This window comes from Sciurus carolinensis, chromosome 17 (assembly GCF_902686445.1).
Source record: "Sciurus carolinensis chromosome 17, mSciCar1.2, whole genome shotgun sequence".
NCBI classification, from domain to species: Eukaryota; Metazoa; Chordata; class Mammalia; order Rodentia; family Sciuridae; genus Sciurus; species Sciurus carolinensis.
This window is the reverse complement of record NC_062229.1, coordinates 5,213,531-5,231,330: the sequence shown is the minus strand read 5'-3', so window position 1 is coordinate 5,231,330 and position 17,800 is coordinate 5,213,531. Positions and strand designations below refer to the sequence as shown.

Genomic DNA, 17,800 nt, shown 5'->3' with positions numbered 1-17,800 from the left:
GTCCATGGAAAAACCTTCCATCAAATTAAACTAGGAAAACAACATGATCCTATTAATCTGTACTACAGAGCATTTGATCAAATTCAGCATCCGTTTCTAATAGAAGCAAGGGTTGGGGGTGTCACGCAATGGTAAAGTGCGTCCCTAAGCCCTGGGTTTGATCCCCAACATTTCAAACATAAACAAGTAGATGAATAAGTAAATATGTAAATGTTCAACCCCAGGGCTGCAGATACCCTGCACCCTGTCTACCAGTTCCAAAGAAAGAATGCGGAGGACTCAACGCAGGGGATCCGGACATGTGATTACTCACGTGGGCTCAGAGGCGCAGGCTGGGGTACTGTGGAGGGCGCACCAGCCCACAAGCAGGCCAACACAGGGCCGGCGGCCGCCCACTCGCAGGCGGAATTCTTCCGGGATTTCTGAGTGCTTTCTTTTACCTGACACCAAGGTCGCTCTGCTTTGATCCTCACCCAAAGACAAGGGCCAAACCAGCTCCCCGTCTCCACTGCCTTGTTATCACAGTCTTTACGGTCCTGCTTACTCCACGCAAGCTTTCCCAGCCTCTGACCGGAGTTTACCCCATCAAAAGCTACATAAATAAAGAACACTTAAAAATAAAGAACACTTAAAAATAAATAAATGAAATAAAAGTGAGGTGTGATTCAAAAAGAGAAAAGTTCCTTAAACACAATAAAAACAATTTCCCTAAAGGTAACAATGAATATTACACAAAATTGGTAAAAAAGACCCAGAGGCCAACTTTTACTATCATTATCAAACTTTGTCTTGGAAAATTTAATAAATGCAGTAAGATAAGAAAGCACTAAAAATTAGAAAAAAAAGAGGTGAAGAGTTACTTTTTGCTGATTGTAGAAAACTCAAGAAATTCTGTACCAAAAAATGACATTTCTCTATTCCAGCAATAAAACATTGGAAATGGAAGTGAGGAAATATTCCATCCACCAATGACAAGCTACGAGCTGCCTGCGAATTAAGTTAATGAAACAAGCACAGATAATATATAAGTAAAATTATGAAAGTCCATTGAAAGAGTTGAAGTAAGGTCTTGACACTCTGAAAAGCCACACCATTTCTTGGAAGGGATGACACTGATATAATTGATAAAATATGAATTCTCCACATCTTAGTGTAATCCAGTTAAGGAATTGCATTTAGCATCATGATGGGAAAGGAACAATTCTTCTTGAAAGGGGTAAAAAAATGTGTGGAGGAGTAACTGACACAAATGTATAGAAGAATGGGTGAACCAATGGGTGAGTTATTAAAGTGGAACAAATGAGTTAGGTGAATAGCAAATGACCAGAAAAGTAGGAGGACATCCCAGCAGAGATGTGAATCTGTATGTGGAAACGGTGATACCGTGGTTCATTTACTGTTGCTGTAACAGAAGCCCACAGGCAGGGTGATTAATAAAGAAAAGAGGTTTACTTAGCTCATGGTGCTGGAGGCTGAGAAGTTCAAGCCCATCTGGTAAGGGCCTTCCTGCTGCATCTCGACATGGTGGAAAGTGTCCCATGGTGAGACAGCTAGTGTGCCAGGGAGCCAGAGTGACTTCCATGACAGAGCCACTTCCATGATAATCCACTAATCCATGAACAGAGTGATCTGCTCAGGAGAGCAGAGCCCTCCACCTCCACCTCTTAAATATATCCATGTATGACTTTGGGGAATTAAGTTGTCAAATCATAAGATTGTGGTGACACATTAGAGCCATAGCCAGTAATATTTTAATTCCCAGGGAATAAGGTGTATCAGTCAGCTTCATGTCATTATAATAAAATTTTCTTGTAGAAAATCTTTGGAGTCTGGCGCATGCCGCACTTAGATCTCGTTTTTGGGCTGGCCTCTCTGAAAGGCTGGGCAGCCACCTGAACGCATGGCCTCCCTCCTACAGGGAGTGCAGCGCTGAAGACAATCTATGCTAAACCGTGAGTGCCCTCTAGTGACAAACTCGATGAACTGCACCCTTCTTGCCAACAAAGTTCTCAAACTTAATTTGACCGTGTGGCTCTCTCCCTAGAAACCTCCATAGCTCCCAGCTGCCTCCAGGTCAGATCCATGCTCCTGGCTTTCAAGGCCCTGCTCAATCTAAGTCCTTCTCAGCCCTCAGAGCACTTTCCACTCCTTTCCCCCAGCCACACCTGACTTGCCCACCCATCACTCATTCCTTCCGTGAGCATTTTTTTTTTTTTTTTTTTTTTTGGTGCTGGGGATCGAACCCAGGGCCTTGTGCATGCAAGGCAAGCACTCTACCGACTGAGCTATCTCCCCAGCTCCCCGTGAGCATTTACTAAGCACTGGGGGATGCCCCGGCACACGCACACCTTCTGACTCAGTCATGCTTGCACTTCTGGCCTTGGCAATTTGCACGTAATCCTCTTAATCCTTGACCTCAGTCTTCTTGTCTGACCCTGAACCTCATACCTTCCTTGTAGGGTTATTACTCAGGGGGTACTCTGTATAATAATGAATGCAAAGCACCTGGCACCCAGTAAGTGCTTAATAAATGTTAATTCCCTTGTAACACCCTTGAGGCTCGAGGCAGGGCCGGAGCTGCAGATGGCGCCTTTGCCACCAGGAATGGACCACACAGAGGAGGGAGTCTGGGTGGATCCTGGTGTCCCTGATCAGTGGGTGCAGATGCCAGGGCTCGAAGTGGGTGCTGAGGTCCTCCCTCCTCCCAGCGTGACCAGACCATGCCCAGCCCCATGGTCCCAATGTTTGCAGAACCCACCTGCAGGCACCACCTGTATTGAAGTCCTCCAAGGCTCCCAGTTCTGTGACATCACCTCCGGAAGGTGCATTCGTGGGTCCTTGACTGTTTCTAGGAACTGGCTGACCCTGGGAGGGGCTAGGTGTCAAAGAATCAGAATACAGAAAATTAAAAGGACATGCTAAACACAGGCGCAGACAAGCATAGAGGAAGAGTGGGCGAAGACACGCGGGGAGAAGAAGGTGGCTATCGATGACCCAAGGAACGCCAGAGGCCACCAGAAGCTACAGGAGAGGCCTGGAGCAGGTCCTCTGCCCCAGTCCTCAGAGGAACCAACCCTGCAGACCCCTCAATTTTAGATCTCAAGCCTCCAAAACTGAGACGACACATTTCTCTGACTCTAAACCACCCGTTTATGGGGTTTTGGAACTGGTATCCCTAAGAAGCAAACACAAAAGCTTTCTGGAGGGCAGTTTTATAATAATTGCACATGTGTTCTTACTAGTGAATCAAAACGAGGCCCGCTCACGCTCCACTGCATAGATACCCACAGTATGTGGGCATACGCACCCACCCATCGGAGGGCCCTGGGGCTGTTGCCACCTTTTGGTTATGGCGAGTCGTGCTGCTATGGACACCGGGGTGCAGGTGTCTTGTTCGGATCCTATAATCATTCCAGGTGTGCATGCCTAGGCGGGAATGGCTGGGACACAGGGTACCACGGCAACTGCCCCATCTTACACGCTCACCCACAGCACCGTTTCACCCACACTTACCATTTTCCACTTTATCAATGATGGCATCCTGGTGGGTGTGAGGAGCATCTCCCTGGGGCCAAGCCTCCTGCCTTATGTCCTACAGCACGGCTTCCCCTTGCCTTCTCCTGCCAAGAGTCTCCTAAGACTTACTCTGTATCCTCTAATTCCTGACCTTCTGGGCGTGGCTAGTGCAAGTCCCGTCCCAGGGATGGGCCGTCTGAGGGCCAGGACTCCTGTCTGTCTTCAGGTGGAAACATGTGCCTCTCCTCATCCCATCTGCTCCCTTTTCCTCTCTCTAGAATGTTCAGATTTCCTCTCTGCTTGGGGTTCCTGCCTCTGACTTCCAAGTGTGTTTGTGGCCAACGATGCTTCATCCTCGACTGCCCAGCATGGCCGTCTGTGTCAGTCAGCTTTGCATTACTGTAATGAAATACCTGAAGCAGCCAACTTCATAGAGAGAATGGTTTTTCAACTCACAATTCTGGAGGTTCAAGTCCAAGATTGGGTGACCCCCATTTGTTTGGGTCTATGGTGGGGGTGCTGATGGCAATGGTGGGAGGGAGCAGTCACAAATCTAACCAAGAATAGAGACAGACTGAGAGACTCAGGCCCCACAGTCCCTTTTGAGGACATGCCCCCAATTACCTAAGGTCCTCCCATTAGGCCACGCCTCTTAAAGCTACATAGCACCTCCATGGAGACCTGACCTTTACCTGTGGGCCTTTGGTGGATGCTGTCCATATTTGAACACATCACACTCAATGAAAAAAAAAAAAAAAGATTAAAAGGCCACATTCTGCACACCTTCATTTATATGAACACCCAGGGTAGGCAAACCCACTGAGATAGAAACTAGGTTAGTGACTGTCAGGGACAGGAAGAGGTTTGGGGAGAGACTGCTGATCTGCAGAGTTTCCTTTTGGGATGATGAAAACCTCTTGGAACAAGATAGGGGAAGTATTTGAAGAAGAGCGTGAATATACACTCAGTGGCGCAGCTTAAAATGGCAGCTTGTATGTTATGTGAATTTTACCTCAATAAAAGGAAATGGGAAATAAAAGACAATCACTGATTGAATTTACAAAGAAAATAATTTTTTTCTCAAAGAGGAAAAAAGGAAAGTACTGAACAATGTACAAAGGTGCTTGTGTTTGTGTTAGTTTTTTTTCCCTCACGGTGCTGTGGATCAACGCAGGGGCCTTGCACACACTGGCAAGTCCTATACCCCTCTGCTAATTTCATAAGAACAATACGTGCACATATCTCAAGCATCCACAGGCTCTTCCCACCTTCCCCTGCAGGAGACTGAGGCTGTGTTGGGATGGGGAGACCCCAGGGCATGGGGAAGGGTCTCAGTTCATTTTCTGTTGCTGTAAATGAATACTGTGGACATAAAAAACAGAGGTACCTTGAGCTCCTGATTCCAGAGTCTGGAAAGGAAGCCAGCAGGTGCCAGCCTCCGGTGGGGACTCCTTGCTGCATCCTCACCTGTGGAGGGACAGCAAGCCGCTGGCACCTCCCTCCCACCCTCTTCTTATGAAACCACTAACGTAGTCAAGTGCGGAGGCCTGCACCTGTGGCCCCAGTTGGAGGCTGAGGCAGGAGGATCACTTGAGTCTGGGAGTTCAAGGTCAGCCTAGGCAACAAAGTGAGACCCCACTTTAAAAAAAAAAGCCACCAATTCCATGTTGGGGGGAGGCGCACCTCATCCAAATCTCCCAGAGGCCCTGCCTCCGAACACTGTTAACAGGGATCTGAGGATTAAGTTTCCAACAATTAAGTTTTGAGGGACACACTGGAACCATAGCGGGGAGAGTGTTCAGCTCCGTGACCTGGGTTCAGACCCCTGTGCTCTGTCCTGGCCAGGGGTCCAGGTGATCACCCTGGTGGCTCTGAGCCTCGGCTTCCCCATCTGCTCGGTGAGATGACAGCAGAGCTGGCCTGTGGTCCTTGTGAGGGTCCAGCCAGCAGGCAGGGAGCAGTCCACTAATGGGGCGGAGGGAGAAGCTCCCAGGGCCGTCCTCTCCCCCGGCCCTCCTGGTCCAGCCTGGCCTCCTCCTCAGGGCCTTCCCCTGGTCTCCAGTCCCCCAGCCTCAGTCCCAGGCACCCTGCCAACCTCAGGCATGTGCTCCATCCTCCCTTCCACCAGCTGCTTCCTGAGCTCAGACAAAGAAGGCTCTGTCCCCAGGACACCCCGCCTGGCCGGCTTGTCGCCCCACACACCACAGACTGCAGCCACTGACCTCCCCTTCCCGCCACGTCTCCCGGACCCGGGCCCAGCCTGTCTCCATCCTGCCCATGGACACTGGGGAGACACTCTGGGCAGGCGCAGTTCAGTCCCGTTGACAAGAGGGGGCTCTGACCACCGGGAAAGGGAGAGGAGCAGGGATGGGACTGGAGTGACTCAGTGACCTGAACAGGATGACTGTGGTGGGGGGAGGACTCCCGTGACATTAATGGTGTGACAATGTGACAGCGGCAGGTGACAAAGTAACACTGGGGACTGGAACAATGGGGAGCCAGTTTGACAGCAACAGGTGACACTGAAATTTAGAAAAACAACCATGAGTGACAAAGGACCACGTGTGTGACAGTGCCAGGTGACAGCGGGCACGGTGCAGTGAGGTGGCAGCGGGAGGTGGAGGAGCACCCGTGCCTGATGGGAGAGGCGGCCAAGGGCTGGCACCGCACGGCGGTGGCCCTTGCCAACCCCGCCGTCGGCGGCTTGTCCCGAGTCTGAGAAATCCCCTTCGCAAGGCAGATCCTGCCTTGCGGCCTCCGTTTCCTCAGCTCCCTGCCACCAGATGGTGGCCCATGCCCCGCGCCAGCCAGCAGATGCCTCCGTCTCCCCACAGAAGCTGGCGTCAGAGGCCCTGGGGCGGGTGGACTCCACTCTGCTGAGCTGCTGATGGTTCCGAGTCCAGGAGCCTCCAGCAGCCTCAGCGCCTGGAGTCGGAGGTCTCCGCAGTGTCCCTGTGAGGCCAGAGCGGCGGAGGCTGCTGGCTGCAGACCTCCCAGCCTCCCAGGGGCTTCTACAGTGACTCAGAGCCCTTTCTGCTGGGACTGACTGGCCGGTGCCAACGTCCAGGGCTCTGGATGATCACCCTGACCGTTAGCAGTTGACAACATCGCAGCAACAAAGGGAAGGTGCAGAGGTGACAAAGATGTCACACACGGCACCGGCAGCAGGGTAGCCAGACAACAGCAAGGCACTGCCGTGACAGGTGGCAGTGAGAGATGTCTGGGATCAGGAGCTGGGTGGTGGCGTCACTTTGATGGACAGAGTGTGAGATGGGCTTTATCTCTGTCACTGTCCTGGGTTGGCACTGGGATACTGAGAGTCTGAGCAGATCTTGGATGTCCCTTTGTGACGGTGTGACACATGGGGACCCTGTCAGTGGGACCAAATTGATAAGAGCAGCAATGTAACAGACCAGAGCGGTCCGCCCCACGGGAGGCAGAACCACAGGACGTGCAGGGTGTGCTGGCGTGGACGGAGTCGGGGGCTAAGGACAGCAAGCGCCCACGCTGCCGTCACCGTCACGGAGTGCGGGATTCCAGCAGCTCTGCGCCCTCTGTCTGCCACACTCCAGGGCTCCCTCGCCCTCTCTTCCAGAGAGCCGGGAAGGCTTCCCAAACCATCGCCTCGGCTCCACTCCTCCAGAAGAGCCCTCCTCTGGGCTTGGCCACTGCTTGGTCCTGCTGCGTCCCCGATATGGGACTGTCCCCTTCCACCTTCTGCACAGGCTGGGCTGCTCCTAGAGCACCTTGCACCTGACCCAGTGCCCACGTTGGGTTCACTTGTTGGCTGAAGAACGGGCCAAGGTGGACCTTGGCACAGGTCCCTGCAGGGTCCCAGGCAGCTTGCTCTGTCCCCAACAGCCCCTGGTTCTCCCACCATCTAGGTCCTGCGTTTCCTCCTGAGCCCACCCTCCCCAGGTCCCACCACCCCACTGACCTTCTTTAGAGGCCCTGCTCCCTTGGCCCCAATGACCTCGGGTTGTCCCTGAGGTCTCCATATGCTCCAAGCTCCGCTAGTTCAACCCTGGAGTCCTAGCTGCCCCCAAACCCCACAGTGCAGCCTTGGCAGCAGGGGCCCCTCCCAGGAGACCGCCAGGCTCCCCTGAGGTGGCGGGAGCCTCCCGGGGCTCTGGGGTGCTCCTGGCCCCGCTCAGCCCTGCAGCCCCAGTGCAGCTCCAGCTGCACTCAGTTCTGGCAGTTTTACGTTCCCTGGCCTCTGAGGCTTTGCCTGGGCTGTCCTCCCCGCCCCCTGCCCTCCTGCCCTCCCGCCCTCCTCTTTTCCTATTTCCTCCCTTCTGCAGAGCCTTGGGCTTCCACCAGTTCCTTCCCCTCCCCCTCTCCTGGGTCCGTCCCTCCGATTTGGGAGTGTCGGGGTCTAGGGCTGCTTCCTGGGACCCAGGCTGGGGAGTCTTGAGAGCCCCTTGAAGACCTTCCCAGCTGGGCCGTGTGGATGCTGGGCAGGTCCCCCCCCCATGCCAACGCTCTCCCCAGACCTCTTTGCAAAGACCCTCCACACATCCCTGTGGCCTCTTTCCCATGGACCCCCTTCCCTTCCCTAAAAGGAGCCTGCAGACCAATCAGGATCATCTAGCAAAGATCGCAGACCCAGAGAGATCCAGGTTTGAATTCCAGCTCCACCATTGATTCGTTTTGCAAGACTAGACAAGCTACAGATCCTGTTGCCTCAGTTTACTCATCTGTAAAGTGGGAATTTTAGGAGTGTCTCCCTCACAGGTCTTTCTGGTGATTAATCAGATTCATATGAAATTCTTAGCCCCAAGTCTGACAAGCTGCCAGCCTCACACCCAATAAATGCTAGCTCAAATTGTTATGTGCTATTTATAACATTAGAAGTGCTAGAATGGAGGCCTGTTCAGTACAGTCAGCTTTGGGACTTCAATAGGGGAAACTCACAATTTGTGGTACTGAGGGGATTTTTGAATTGGGTTTTGCCACTTGCATAGGAGTTTGCTGGATGGAGAAATAGCTTCAGGCTCAACAGCCTCTGCCACTGGTGGGGGTGTCTGTTCCCACTGTTAGAAAAATGGTGGGGAAATTTAGAAATTTTCACTTGTGGGGCAGATTCCAAATAGGGAGCTAAAATACTGAAGTCTGATCTCTGGCAGGTGAAGAAAAGGAAGCTCAGAGAGATTCGAAAGTCTAGCTCTTTCCAATTCTGTTGCTCTTCATTTTGGGGACTCATGCAAAAACGTGGGCATTCTTCTTGGGGAACGCGCCCCATCTTTCTTTACCCAGCCTTCTGCCTCGTCTTCTAGGGGCCTCCGGATCTCAGTCTTATTAAGAATCCAGACTCCAGGTGCCAGGTGAGCTTCCCACGTCACCCTTGGAATTCTGCTTGCCCGAGGGAGGGGGAGGCGGCTTGGGGCAATGTGGGAGGGCCTCCCAGGTAAGGCCCGGGACCTCCCCGCCCTGGCTGTCTGTCGTCCAGGCCGCCCCGAGTCAGGAGCCCCACCTCCGGCCAACTCCAACTCAATCGCTAACCCAAAACGCGGCCCCCGGGCACCCCCAGCCCCGCTCCATCTCTCCAGCTCCGCGGAGTTTCACCAGTTTCACCGGAGCCCCGGGCCCTCCCCCGGCTCCAGCCTCTCTCCCCGCCCCGGATCGGAGCCCCTCGCCCCCGCCCCGGGAGCTACGAGGTGCAAACGCGCCCTCCCCCAAACTCCTCCCGCCCCCAACTCTGGGTCGGGAACGCGGCGGGGTTGGCCGCTCGGTTTCGCCTTCCTGCCCCGGGCCCCCAGCGCCGCGGGCCCCGGCCCGGCACAGCGGAGTCCCGCGCGTCCGCCAGCGGTGCAGCCTCCACGCGCGCCGCCCGGCAGGTAAGGGAAGGAGCGGGGCCCGCGCCGGGCGACACCCAGGGCGCGCGGGAGGGGGCGAGCGCGCCGGCGGGAGGGGGAGGGGATTCCTTTGTCTGCGGCGGGCAGCGGGCCCAGCCCCCTGCCCTCTCCGCCTTCCCCTCGGCGAGGGTCGCGGGAGCCCGGCGCTCGGCGGGAGGGGCTCGGTCCCCGATCCGCAGGTGAAGGCGGAGTCGAGCGGGGTGGTGGCCCGGGATCCTGCATCCTCGGCCCTGCGGGGTGGAGATCGTAGCCGGCGGACTCCGGGGCGCGCGCCCTCCTCGAGGGCCGAGCCCGGGACTCCGCGCCCCGCGGCCTCCCAGCTCCGCGTCCGTGCCGCGTGCGCCGTCCTGGCTCATTCATTGGACCAACTCCGGGGCGCGGCTCTCGGATGCCCGCGAGTGTAGGGGGGTCGAGGCTGGAGACCGCGGTGGCCAGAGGGAGCCAGGGCCCGCAGTCCCAGGGGCTGCCTGGAGAAGGCGTCCTCGGAGCCACAACTGGCCTGGGCAACTTTGGAAGCCAGAAAGGGAGCCTCTGCCCGTGTGGCCTGTCCTCCAAAGTTGACCAGAGTTGGGGCCATCGGGTGCGACTTTACCCCAGGGCCCAGAGAGGGGCAGGCTCAAGAGCACACAGCTCTCCCAGCCCGGTCCCCCCCCCTGAGGCCAGTTCCTCTCCCTGATTTGGAAGGTGGAACCTGGAGGGGGCCCGGAATCCCACCTGGTCTGGCTTCTCATGGGGTATTGAGCTTCCAGTCTCCAAACCTTTGACTGGTCATCTTCACCAGCCACTGTCCATGTCCCCATGTCCCCATGTCCCCTCTCATTCCTCCTGGCCAAGGAAAGAGCCAGCCACCTTGGCGTGGGGGGAGCCAGGGTCCTCTTTCCCTCCCTTCCCTCTGCTTGGCTTGGGCGCCAGCTATGCCCCTGACTAGTGGTGTCATGATACCGCCACCCCCCACCCCCAGCCTCCTTCCTGTCTCCTGGGGCCCTTACTGGCTCCATCTAACACCCATTCTCACCTTGTGGCTCCCACTTAAAGCTTCTCAAGGGCTCTTCATATAAGTAGAAGCTCCATTGCACAGCAGAACCCACTCCTGCAACACCTGGCCCCACCTGGCACTCTCTCCCCTGCCTCCTCCTTAGCCCCCTCCTCCCTCCCCTGCCTCTGCTTTTGCTGTGCACCTTCTACCCCAGGACCTTTGTCTTGGCTAACTCCGTCTGAGTGGTCACATCTCTTCCAAGAAGGCTTCCCTGACTGTGCCTGCTCCCGAAGAGGCACATGGTCTCCCAGGGCTGCCCATCCCAGCAATCTGCCCACCATTCCTGGTTCTGTGGTGTGCCCCTTGGCCAGGGTGTTCACCTGGGGCTGACTCTGCTTCCTCTCTGCAGCCTCCAAAGGACAGAAGACTCTGGAGGGCCTGTATTTCGCAAGGAGAGAGACTGGAGCTCTCACCATGGCCCGGGGACCCCCAGCTCGGCTCCTGCTGGCCTGGATGGTCCTGTCGTGCGTGGTGGGTGGCCAAGGCCGCTGGGACGGGGCCATGGAGGCTGCGGGTCCTGGGCGCGTGCGGAGGCGAGGCAGCCCTGGTGTCCTGCAGGGGTGCGTGAGTGGACCTAGGATGCTGACCGGCGCTTGGGGCAGGGGCGGGGCTGTCCGTGAGGACCGCCGTGAGGGACGGGCAGGGCTTACCAGCCACATCCTGCTCTCCCCGAAGGCCAAACGTGTGCGGTTCCCGCTTTCACGCCTACTGCTGCCCTGGCTGGAGGACCCTGCCCGGCGGGAGCCAGTGCATCGTCCGTGAGTGCTGTTGCCTTCGGGAAGTGGGTGGGCGCGAGGCAGGGGGTGCTGGGGCAAGGCCAGCCCTGTGCTCACGGGAGCCTGGCAGGAATGGCACCTGCCTCTAGCTCCCAGGTCCCCGCACTCATTTCCCGTGCCCTGCAGTCTCCCCTGCCTGTCTCTTCTGTCTCTGTCCTATCCCTGTCTGTTGGGGGCTGAGTCTCCTTATCAGTCTCTCTGTGTCTGCTACCCCCCACCCCGCTGCTCTCTCTGTGTCTCTGGAATCTGAGTCCTCTCCAGCCCCTGCAGCCTCCGTCCCACACCCAGAGATCTCTCCCCGTGGTTCTAGCAGAATCCCAGAGCTGCAGCTGGGGTCACACCACCTGCCCAACTCAGGCCAAGACCTGGGGGACATCCCTTGTGAACGGGGCACCCGTGTGTGCAGAGCTGGGGTGACAGGCAGTGTCCACCCGCCTCTGGCTGGCCTGGGGACCCACCCTGCCTTGACCACCGCACGCTCTGCCCTTCCAGCTGTCTGCAGACACACCTGCGGTGAGGGCTTCTGCTCCCAGCCCAACCTGTGTACCTGTGCTGATGGGACGCTGGCCCCCAGCTGCGGGGTGAGCCGAGGTAAGCGGAAAACGGGCTCCTGTGGGAGAAGGTCCAGGCTTCTGGACGCCCCAGGAGCCCCGGCTGTTTCTGCCGAGGAGCCGGGCTGGGCCTGCCTGGCCTGGCCGTCTTTCTTGGGCAGCTTTGCCTCACGTCTGTCCCTCTTGGTCCCTAGGGCCAGGGTGCAGCGTGAGCTGCCTGAACGGGGGCAGCTGCCGGGGGGAGTCCTGTCTGTGCCAAAGGGGCTACACGGGCACTGTGTGTGGCCAGCGTGAGTACCCCTGGACCTGGTTCCCAGAGGGTGGGTCCTGCCGCTCCTGCCCACTGCCCACTGCCCAGGGGGCCCACATCTGGGACCCGGGATTGGAGGGATCGTGCTTGCTGCCACAGCCTATCTTTCGGTCTGGGTCAGATGGTGGGGATTCCCAGGTGACGACGGGTTTGCTGGGGTCCCAGCTCCCTCTGCTGCTGGGGCTCCTCCAGTCACTCTCCTCTCCTTCCACAGCCATCTGTGACCGCGGCTGCCACAATGGTGGCCGCTGCATCGGGCCCAACCACTGCGCCTGTGTGTACGGCTTCATGGGGCCTCAGTGTGAGAGAGGTACCAAGGGACTCGGGAGGGGGGAGTGTTTCCTGGCGTGCCTGAAACATGGCCTGGCCCCGAGAGGGTCCAGCTGGCCCCTGTCCCGCTGCAGGGCAGTCTGAGGACAGTTCTTTCATTTGCTCATCCGTTTTCCAAAACATCTGTTATTCTCTGGCTGTGCACAAGGCCTGTGCTGGGGCCCAAGTGGACTCGTCCATCTGAGGGACAGGAGGACCCAGCCCAGATACAGAAAATTCCAACAAGGACTTCAGGGCCACCAAGAGGGGGCTGTGAAGGGCAGAGAAACCACGGGGTCAGGGGAAGGGGGTCAGGGAGGGCTTCCTAGGGGAAGAGGCCCCTCGGCTGAATCTCAGAGGATCTGTAGGGGTTCACGAGATGAACAGTCCCCCCTTTACAGACCCACATGTCAAGGTGGGTGGGGTCACCTAACCTGAGGGTGGAAGCAGTGGCGTCTTGGGGAAGGTTGGGGCGGAGGAAGTGGAACGGAGTGGATGATGAATCCCAGGTCCGGTCCAACGGCTGGGGGAGGGTGGACAGTGAGGGGCAGAGTGGGGGAGACAGTGCCACCATGGAAACCCTCTGAGGAACTGCAGGGATCTGCTGAGGTTCCCCGGGAGCAAGGAGAGAGGAGGCAGCCTGGGCATTTCAGGGCAGACACACACCAGGTAGCTGGCAGGAGACTGGGAAGGGAGATCGGGGTGAGGCCTGGGATGCCGGGCACGGAGATCTCCAGGTGCAGAGGGCATCGGAGCGCCTGGTGTGACCAGGGAGCCCAGGAGGGTGAAGATTACCAGGGGCCTGGGACTGACGCCAGTCATGGGAGGGACCAGGGACCTTCCCATCTGTGACCGAGGCTGCATTGGAGAGAGTGTAGCAATGAATCAGAAGCTAGAGGGACTGGGGGTGACCTGGGTTCCAGGGTGGGAGAGGAAAGATCCGGGGTGGGCAGTGGACAGTGAAGGCCCCAGGGAGGAGCAGGGCTTGGGGAGCTGGACCCACAGGGTCTCTGAAGCCCCTTCCCGATAAGGGGCCAGCGTAGAGGGTGACTTTGGCTTCCTCTGGGAGGGGCTTCTCTTGGTGGAGTGCCAGCCTCTTTACTGGAAACATCTGGAAGGTGGAGACAGGACGTTACCTCAGTTGGCAGCTGGGGAAACCCTGTGGCTCCTCAGGCTGGGCCCCGGGGTTCAGGGACACAGCCTTTGGGAAGATGGCGAGTCCCTCCAGTATTTGGGAAACTTGGCAGGGCCAGCTGTGTGCTCAGGGTTGAGACCCTTCCCAACGGGGCTTCCATGGTCCCTGCTGGAAGGGAGGTTGGGGGTGTCCAGACAGACCTTGACTTTGTGGGCTTGGGGAGCCTGGCCTCCCCCTGGAGGCTAGCTGCGGAATACTTAGAAGAGAAAGGCTGTCGAAGGATGAATAGGAGTTCATCAGGGAGGGGCTGGAAAGAGAGTAGTAGGCACAGAGGCTTGTGGCCAGAAAAGGCGCAGGGTGTTGGTACAGAGGGTGGGAAGGTCATGGAGAGGGACTTGGGCAGGCTGAGGCCAGCTGCTTCATCCATCTGCCCTCAGACTACCGGACAGGACCCTGCTTCGGCCACGTGGGCCCCGAGGGCTGCCCGCGCCGGCCAGCTGGCCTCATGTGCACCAAGGCGCTGTGCTGTGCCACCGTGGGCCGCGCCTGGGGCCTTCCTTGTGAGCTCTGCCCCGCACAGCCACACCCCTGCCGCCGGGGCTTCGTCCCCAGTGTCCGAACGGGGGCTTGCCAAGGTGAGTGGGGATCATGGAGCCGGAGCAGAGGCCCTGGGCCCCCTGGGTCCTTCCTCTGGGCCTCTCACTCCCTTGCTGGATGTCTTCCTTGCAGATGTGGATGAGTGCCAGGCCGTGCCAGGCCTGTGCCAGGGGGGCAGCTGTGTCAACACAGTGGGTTCCTTCGAGTGCCGCTGCCCAGCTGGACACCGGCTCAGCGAGGATGGCGCCAAGTGTGAAGGTGGAGCGCCGCCTGGGACCTGCCCTGGTTCCGGCGGGCGCAGGGAGGTGGAGGGGCTGGTGGGGAGGCCTGGCTGACCAGCCTGTCTGCACAGACCTGGACGAGTGCCTCGGCGTTCCCGGCCTCTGCTCCAGGGGCGACTGCACCAACACCCTTGGCAGCTACCTGTGCACCTGCCCCCGAGGTTTCGTCAGCAGCCTGGATGGCACCCGCTGCCTGGGTGAGGCCCTCTGGACCGGGGCTGAGCCGGGAGGGCGGGTAGGAGCCAGGCCAGGCCACACTCTGGTCCTTGGCCCTTCTGCCCTCCAGTCTCTGTGCCAGTTTCCATCCCCTCTGGCATTCTGGCTTCCTACCCGTGAGCCTCTGGGCTGTCACAGACCTCACCTGGGGAGCCCCTTCGGCCCCCTGTGCTCCTCTGTCTGGGCCTCTTAGCTCCACTGCCGCCGGCCCCTCAGACTCTAGGCCCTCCTGGCTCACTGCTTCTTCCCTCCAGGCCTCCCCTGACCCTTCAGCTTTGATCCCTGTGCCCGCTTCTGACCCTCACCCTTTCATCTCTATGTCCCTCCGCCCTTTAGCCTCCTGCTGACCCTCTAGCTTTGATCTCCATGCCCCGCCACTGACCTGGAGCCTTGTCTCTAAGACCCCCAGTCCTCTGACTTATGTCTGTTCCCCACCCTCCTCCTCCATCTCCATGCCCAGCTGTACACCTGCCCCTCTGTTCCCCCACTCCGTCCCTCTTCCCACCTCATCAGCAGCACCTCGTCTTCTCTCCCCCACCCCATTTGGAAGGTGGAGGATCAGAGAGAAGTTTGCTTGACAACAAATGCAGAATCGAGAAATGACCACACCCAGCTCCTCAGACCCCTAGCCGGGATGGGAGTCTCTGGCTGTGTGCCCCCCATGCCCAGCATCCTGCTTTCCCCCCCCACACTCCACCCTACTATTGGGGGGGCACCCTGCCTCACCCTACTTTCTCGAGGAGCTGGTGGCCAGGCCCTAGAAGTTGTGTGGGGTCCAAGGGGTTGGCTGGGAATGTGGATGTGGTAGTGGAGGAAGGGTGGAGTCTGGTGGAGGGAGGGGCTGGAGAGGGGAGGGGCTTTGGCGACTTCCCAGCGTCACCCAAACCCCTCTGGCTGGGCCTATACCTGGCCGGGCTGGGAATGTTATGTTTGGAGTTCGGCCAGGCCATGGTGGCAACTGTAGACTTTTCAGTCTCCACCTCCGGGGGTTATCGTGGCTGGCGTGGAGTGGTGCCTTAGTCCAGGTCCCCTGGACTACTGTGCCCTCCCCCAGCTACTGAGGGCAGAGCCTGCATTTGGGCCAAGTCAGGTTGTCTCTGCGCGTGGACTTTGGATTCAGTTTCGGGTTCTAACTGCCAGCTGAGCTGCTCCCAGACTCTGTGACCTTGGGTGACTGGCTTAACCTCTCTGTGCCTCAGTTTCCTCATCTATAAAACGGAGAGGATAGCAATATCGACCTCATGGAGTTGTGAGGATGAAGTAAGGTTGGATTTGTGATTTGTGGGTATATAGAGGGCACTTGGCACACACTCACCAAGACAGGAAGGAGCCTGGGAAGGTTGAGGCAGGGCCACTCAGCAGGGACTGGTTACACCAGAGTAGCACCCTTTCCATAACATTCTTATACAGTCTCTTCCCTACTTGAGAGGCAGCTGCCTGTTGGATCCCCTGGGGTTGGGAATCTAGTTTCCCATCCTTCTTTGGGTTTCACAGCTGGGTGACCTTGAACGAGTTCTTGACCTCTTCTTGTCTGGGCAGGCCCAGCCCCCTTTGAGGGACTGAGCTGATGCTGAGCCCCTACACCCACGCATGCCTGGGGGGCCCCCAGGTGCACAGAGTGGGACTGGGGAGGTGGAAACATTTGCACATTTTCCCAACTTGGTCAGGGGTGGCTGCCAGCAGCCCTCCCAGCCAGTGGGAGGGGTTTCTCAACCATGGGCCACAAGCCAAGATTTGCAAAGTTTTAAACTAAAAATATGCTCTTTCAGTCAAAGCCTGAGAAATCTGATCACCACATAGAGCCATGGGACCGATGGCCTGGTGGGAAGCGGAGGAGTGTCCATGGTTTTCAAACCTAGGGAGCCTCTGCCTTAGTCTCCCCAGGGGCTGTGGCTGTCAATCCACCACCTTGCTCCTCGGGAACACTTCTCAAAGTCGCAGGCTGCTCTTAGGCTTCTCTGTAATACCCAAGGCCAGCACGGGAGGACACACAGGTGCAAGTCTCAGCACGCCTGCTTGTCTTCCCACTGGCAGCCCCCTCCCCATCAAGGGGTCGTCCTGGGGGTGGTTGAACACTTGCATTGACGGTGAGCTTACTACCGGAGCCACTTTGGATATTGGGACCCTTGTCTGAATAAGGCCACAGCTACCTCTTAGTCTCCTGGAGGATGAGAGATGGCGCTGGTGGGCAGCACTTCCTGAGGTGCAGTGGGTGTTTGGGGCATCCCCGACTTCTGGATGGGGAGCCCAGGGCTCAGGGTCGAGGAGATTCATTCCACAGGCAGCGTGGGTTTGAACTCAGGTCTGGTGACTGGTGCCCATGGCCACCCCTCGCCCTGCCCTGTTGCAGACCGCCGGATGGGCGCCTGTTTTTCTGTGCTGATCGGGGGCCGCTGTGCAGGAGACCTTGCCAGTCATTACACTCGCCAGCAGTGCTGCTGTGACAAGGGCCGATGCTGGGCAGCCGGCCCCGCCCCCGAGTTGTGTCCTCCACGGGGCTCTGGTGAGTGCGAGCTTGAGATTACAGTTGGGGCCCCTGGGCAGGACTGTGCCTGACCCCAAACCCTGTTTCTTACAGATGAGTTCCAGCGACTCTGTGCTCAGGGGCTCCCGCTGCTGCCTTCTCACCCGGGTCCCTTCCCAGGCCTCTCGGGCTTCGGATCCAATGGGATGGGTCCTGTTCTGGGGCCAGCGCGACACAGGCCCCACAGCTCCGGGGGGCGTGGGGTCCCCGGTCTGGGCCCTGTTACCTCCAACAGTGGTGAGGCCTGGGACTCCGGAGGAGGGTTCCAAGACCGCGGGTGGCCAGGGACCTGGGGACAAGAAGAGGGGTCTGGCCTGGGTGACAGTCAACCTCTGGATCCAGGGGTTCCCCAGCCTCAGATTCAACTGTGGGTAGAAAATGTCTGGGGGCAGAATCACGTCTGCACTGAATACGTGCAGGTGTTGTCCCTAAGCAACACAGTCCAGCAGCTCTTTACCTGGCACCTACGCTGCACGGGTATTGTGTCACCTAAAGATGAATGAAAGTTCATGGAGGCTGAGTGTGGGTTTTATGCAAGTGCTCTGCCATTTTATGTAAGAGCCTTGAGCATCTGTGGGTTTTCATGTCTGGGGGCGTCCTGGAGCCCACTCTGAGATACAGAGGGATCTGGGAGTGGTACGGGCAGTGGTCTGGGAGTGGGGCTCAGCTGGGGAGCTTGTCCTCACGCTCAGGC

General features: G+C 57.8%; 1 protein-coding gene across 1 annotated transcript in view; it reads left to right on the top strand.

The window, feature by feature from the left end:
- The first annotated feature begins 10,821 nt into the window (after positions 1 to 10,821).
- The window catches only part of Fbn3 (fibrillin 3), a 54,088-nt gene continuing 47,109 nt past the window's right edge, over positions 10,822 to 17,800 (top strand). The window contains exons 1-9 of the mRNA XM_047531358.1: positions 10,822 to 10,967; positions 11,083 to 11,165; positions 11,676 to 11,774; positions 11,929 to 12,024; positions 12,259 to 12,354; positions 13,926 to 14,123; positions 14,218 to 14,343; positions 16,933 to 17,085; positions 17,161 to 17,343. Of these exons, the coding sequence (XP_047387314.1) occupies positions 10,822 to 10,967; positions 11,083 to 11,165; positions 11,676 to 11,774; positions 11,929 to 12,024; positions 12,259 to 12,354; positions 13,926 to 14,123; positions 14,218 to 14,343; positions 16,933 to 17,085; positions 17,161 to 17,343 (1,180 nt within the window). The remainder of the gene's footprint in view (positions 10,968 to 11,082; positions 11,166 to 11,675; positions 11,775 to 11,928; positions 12,025 to 12,258; positions 12,355 to 13,925; positions 14,124 to 14,217; positions 14,344 to 16,932; positions 17,086 to 17,160; positions 17,344 to 17,800) is intronic.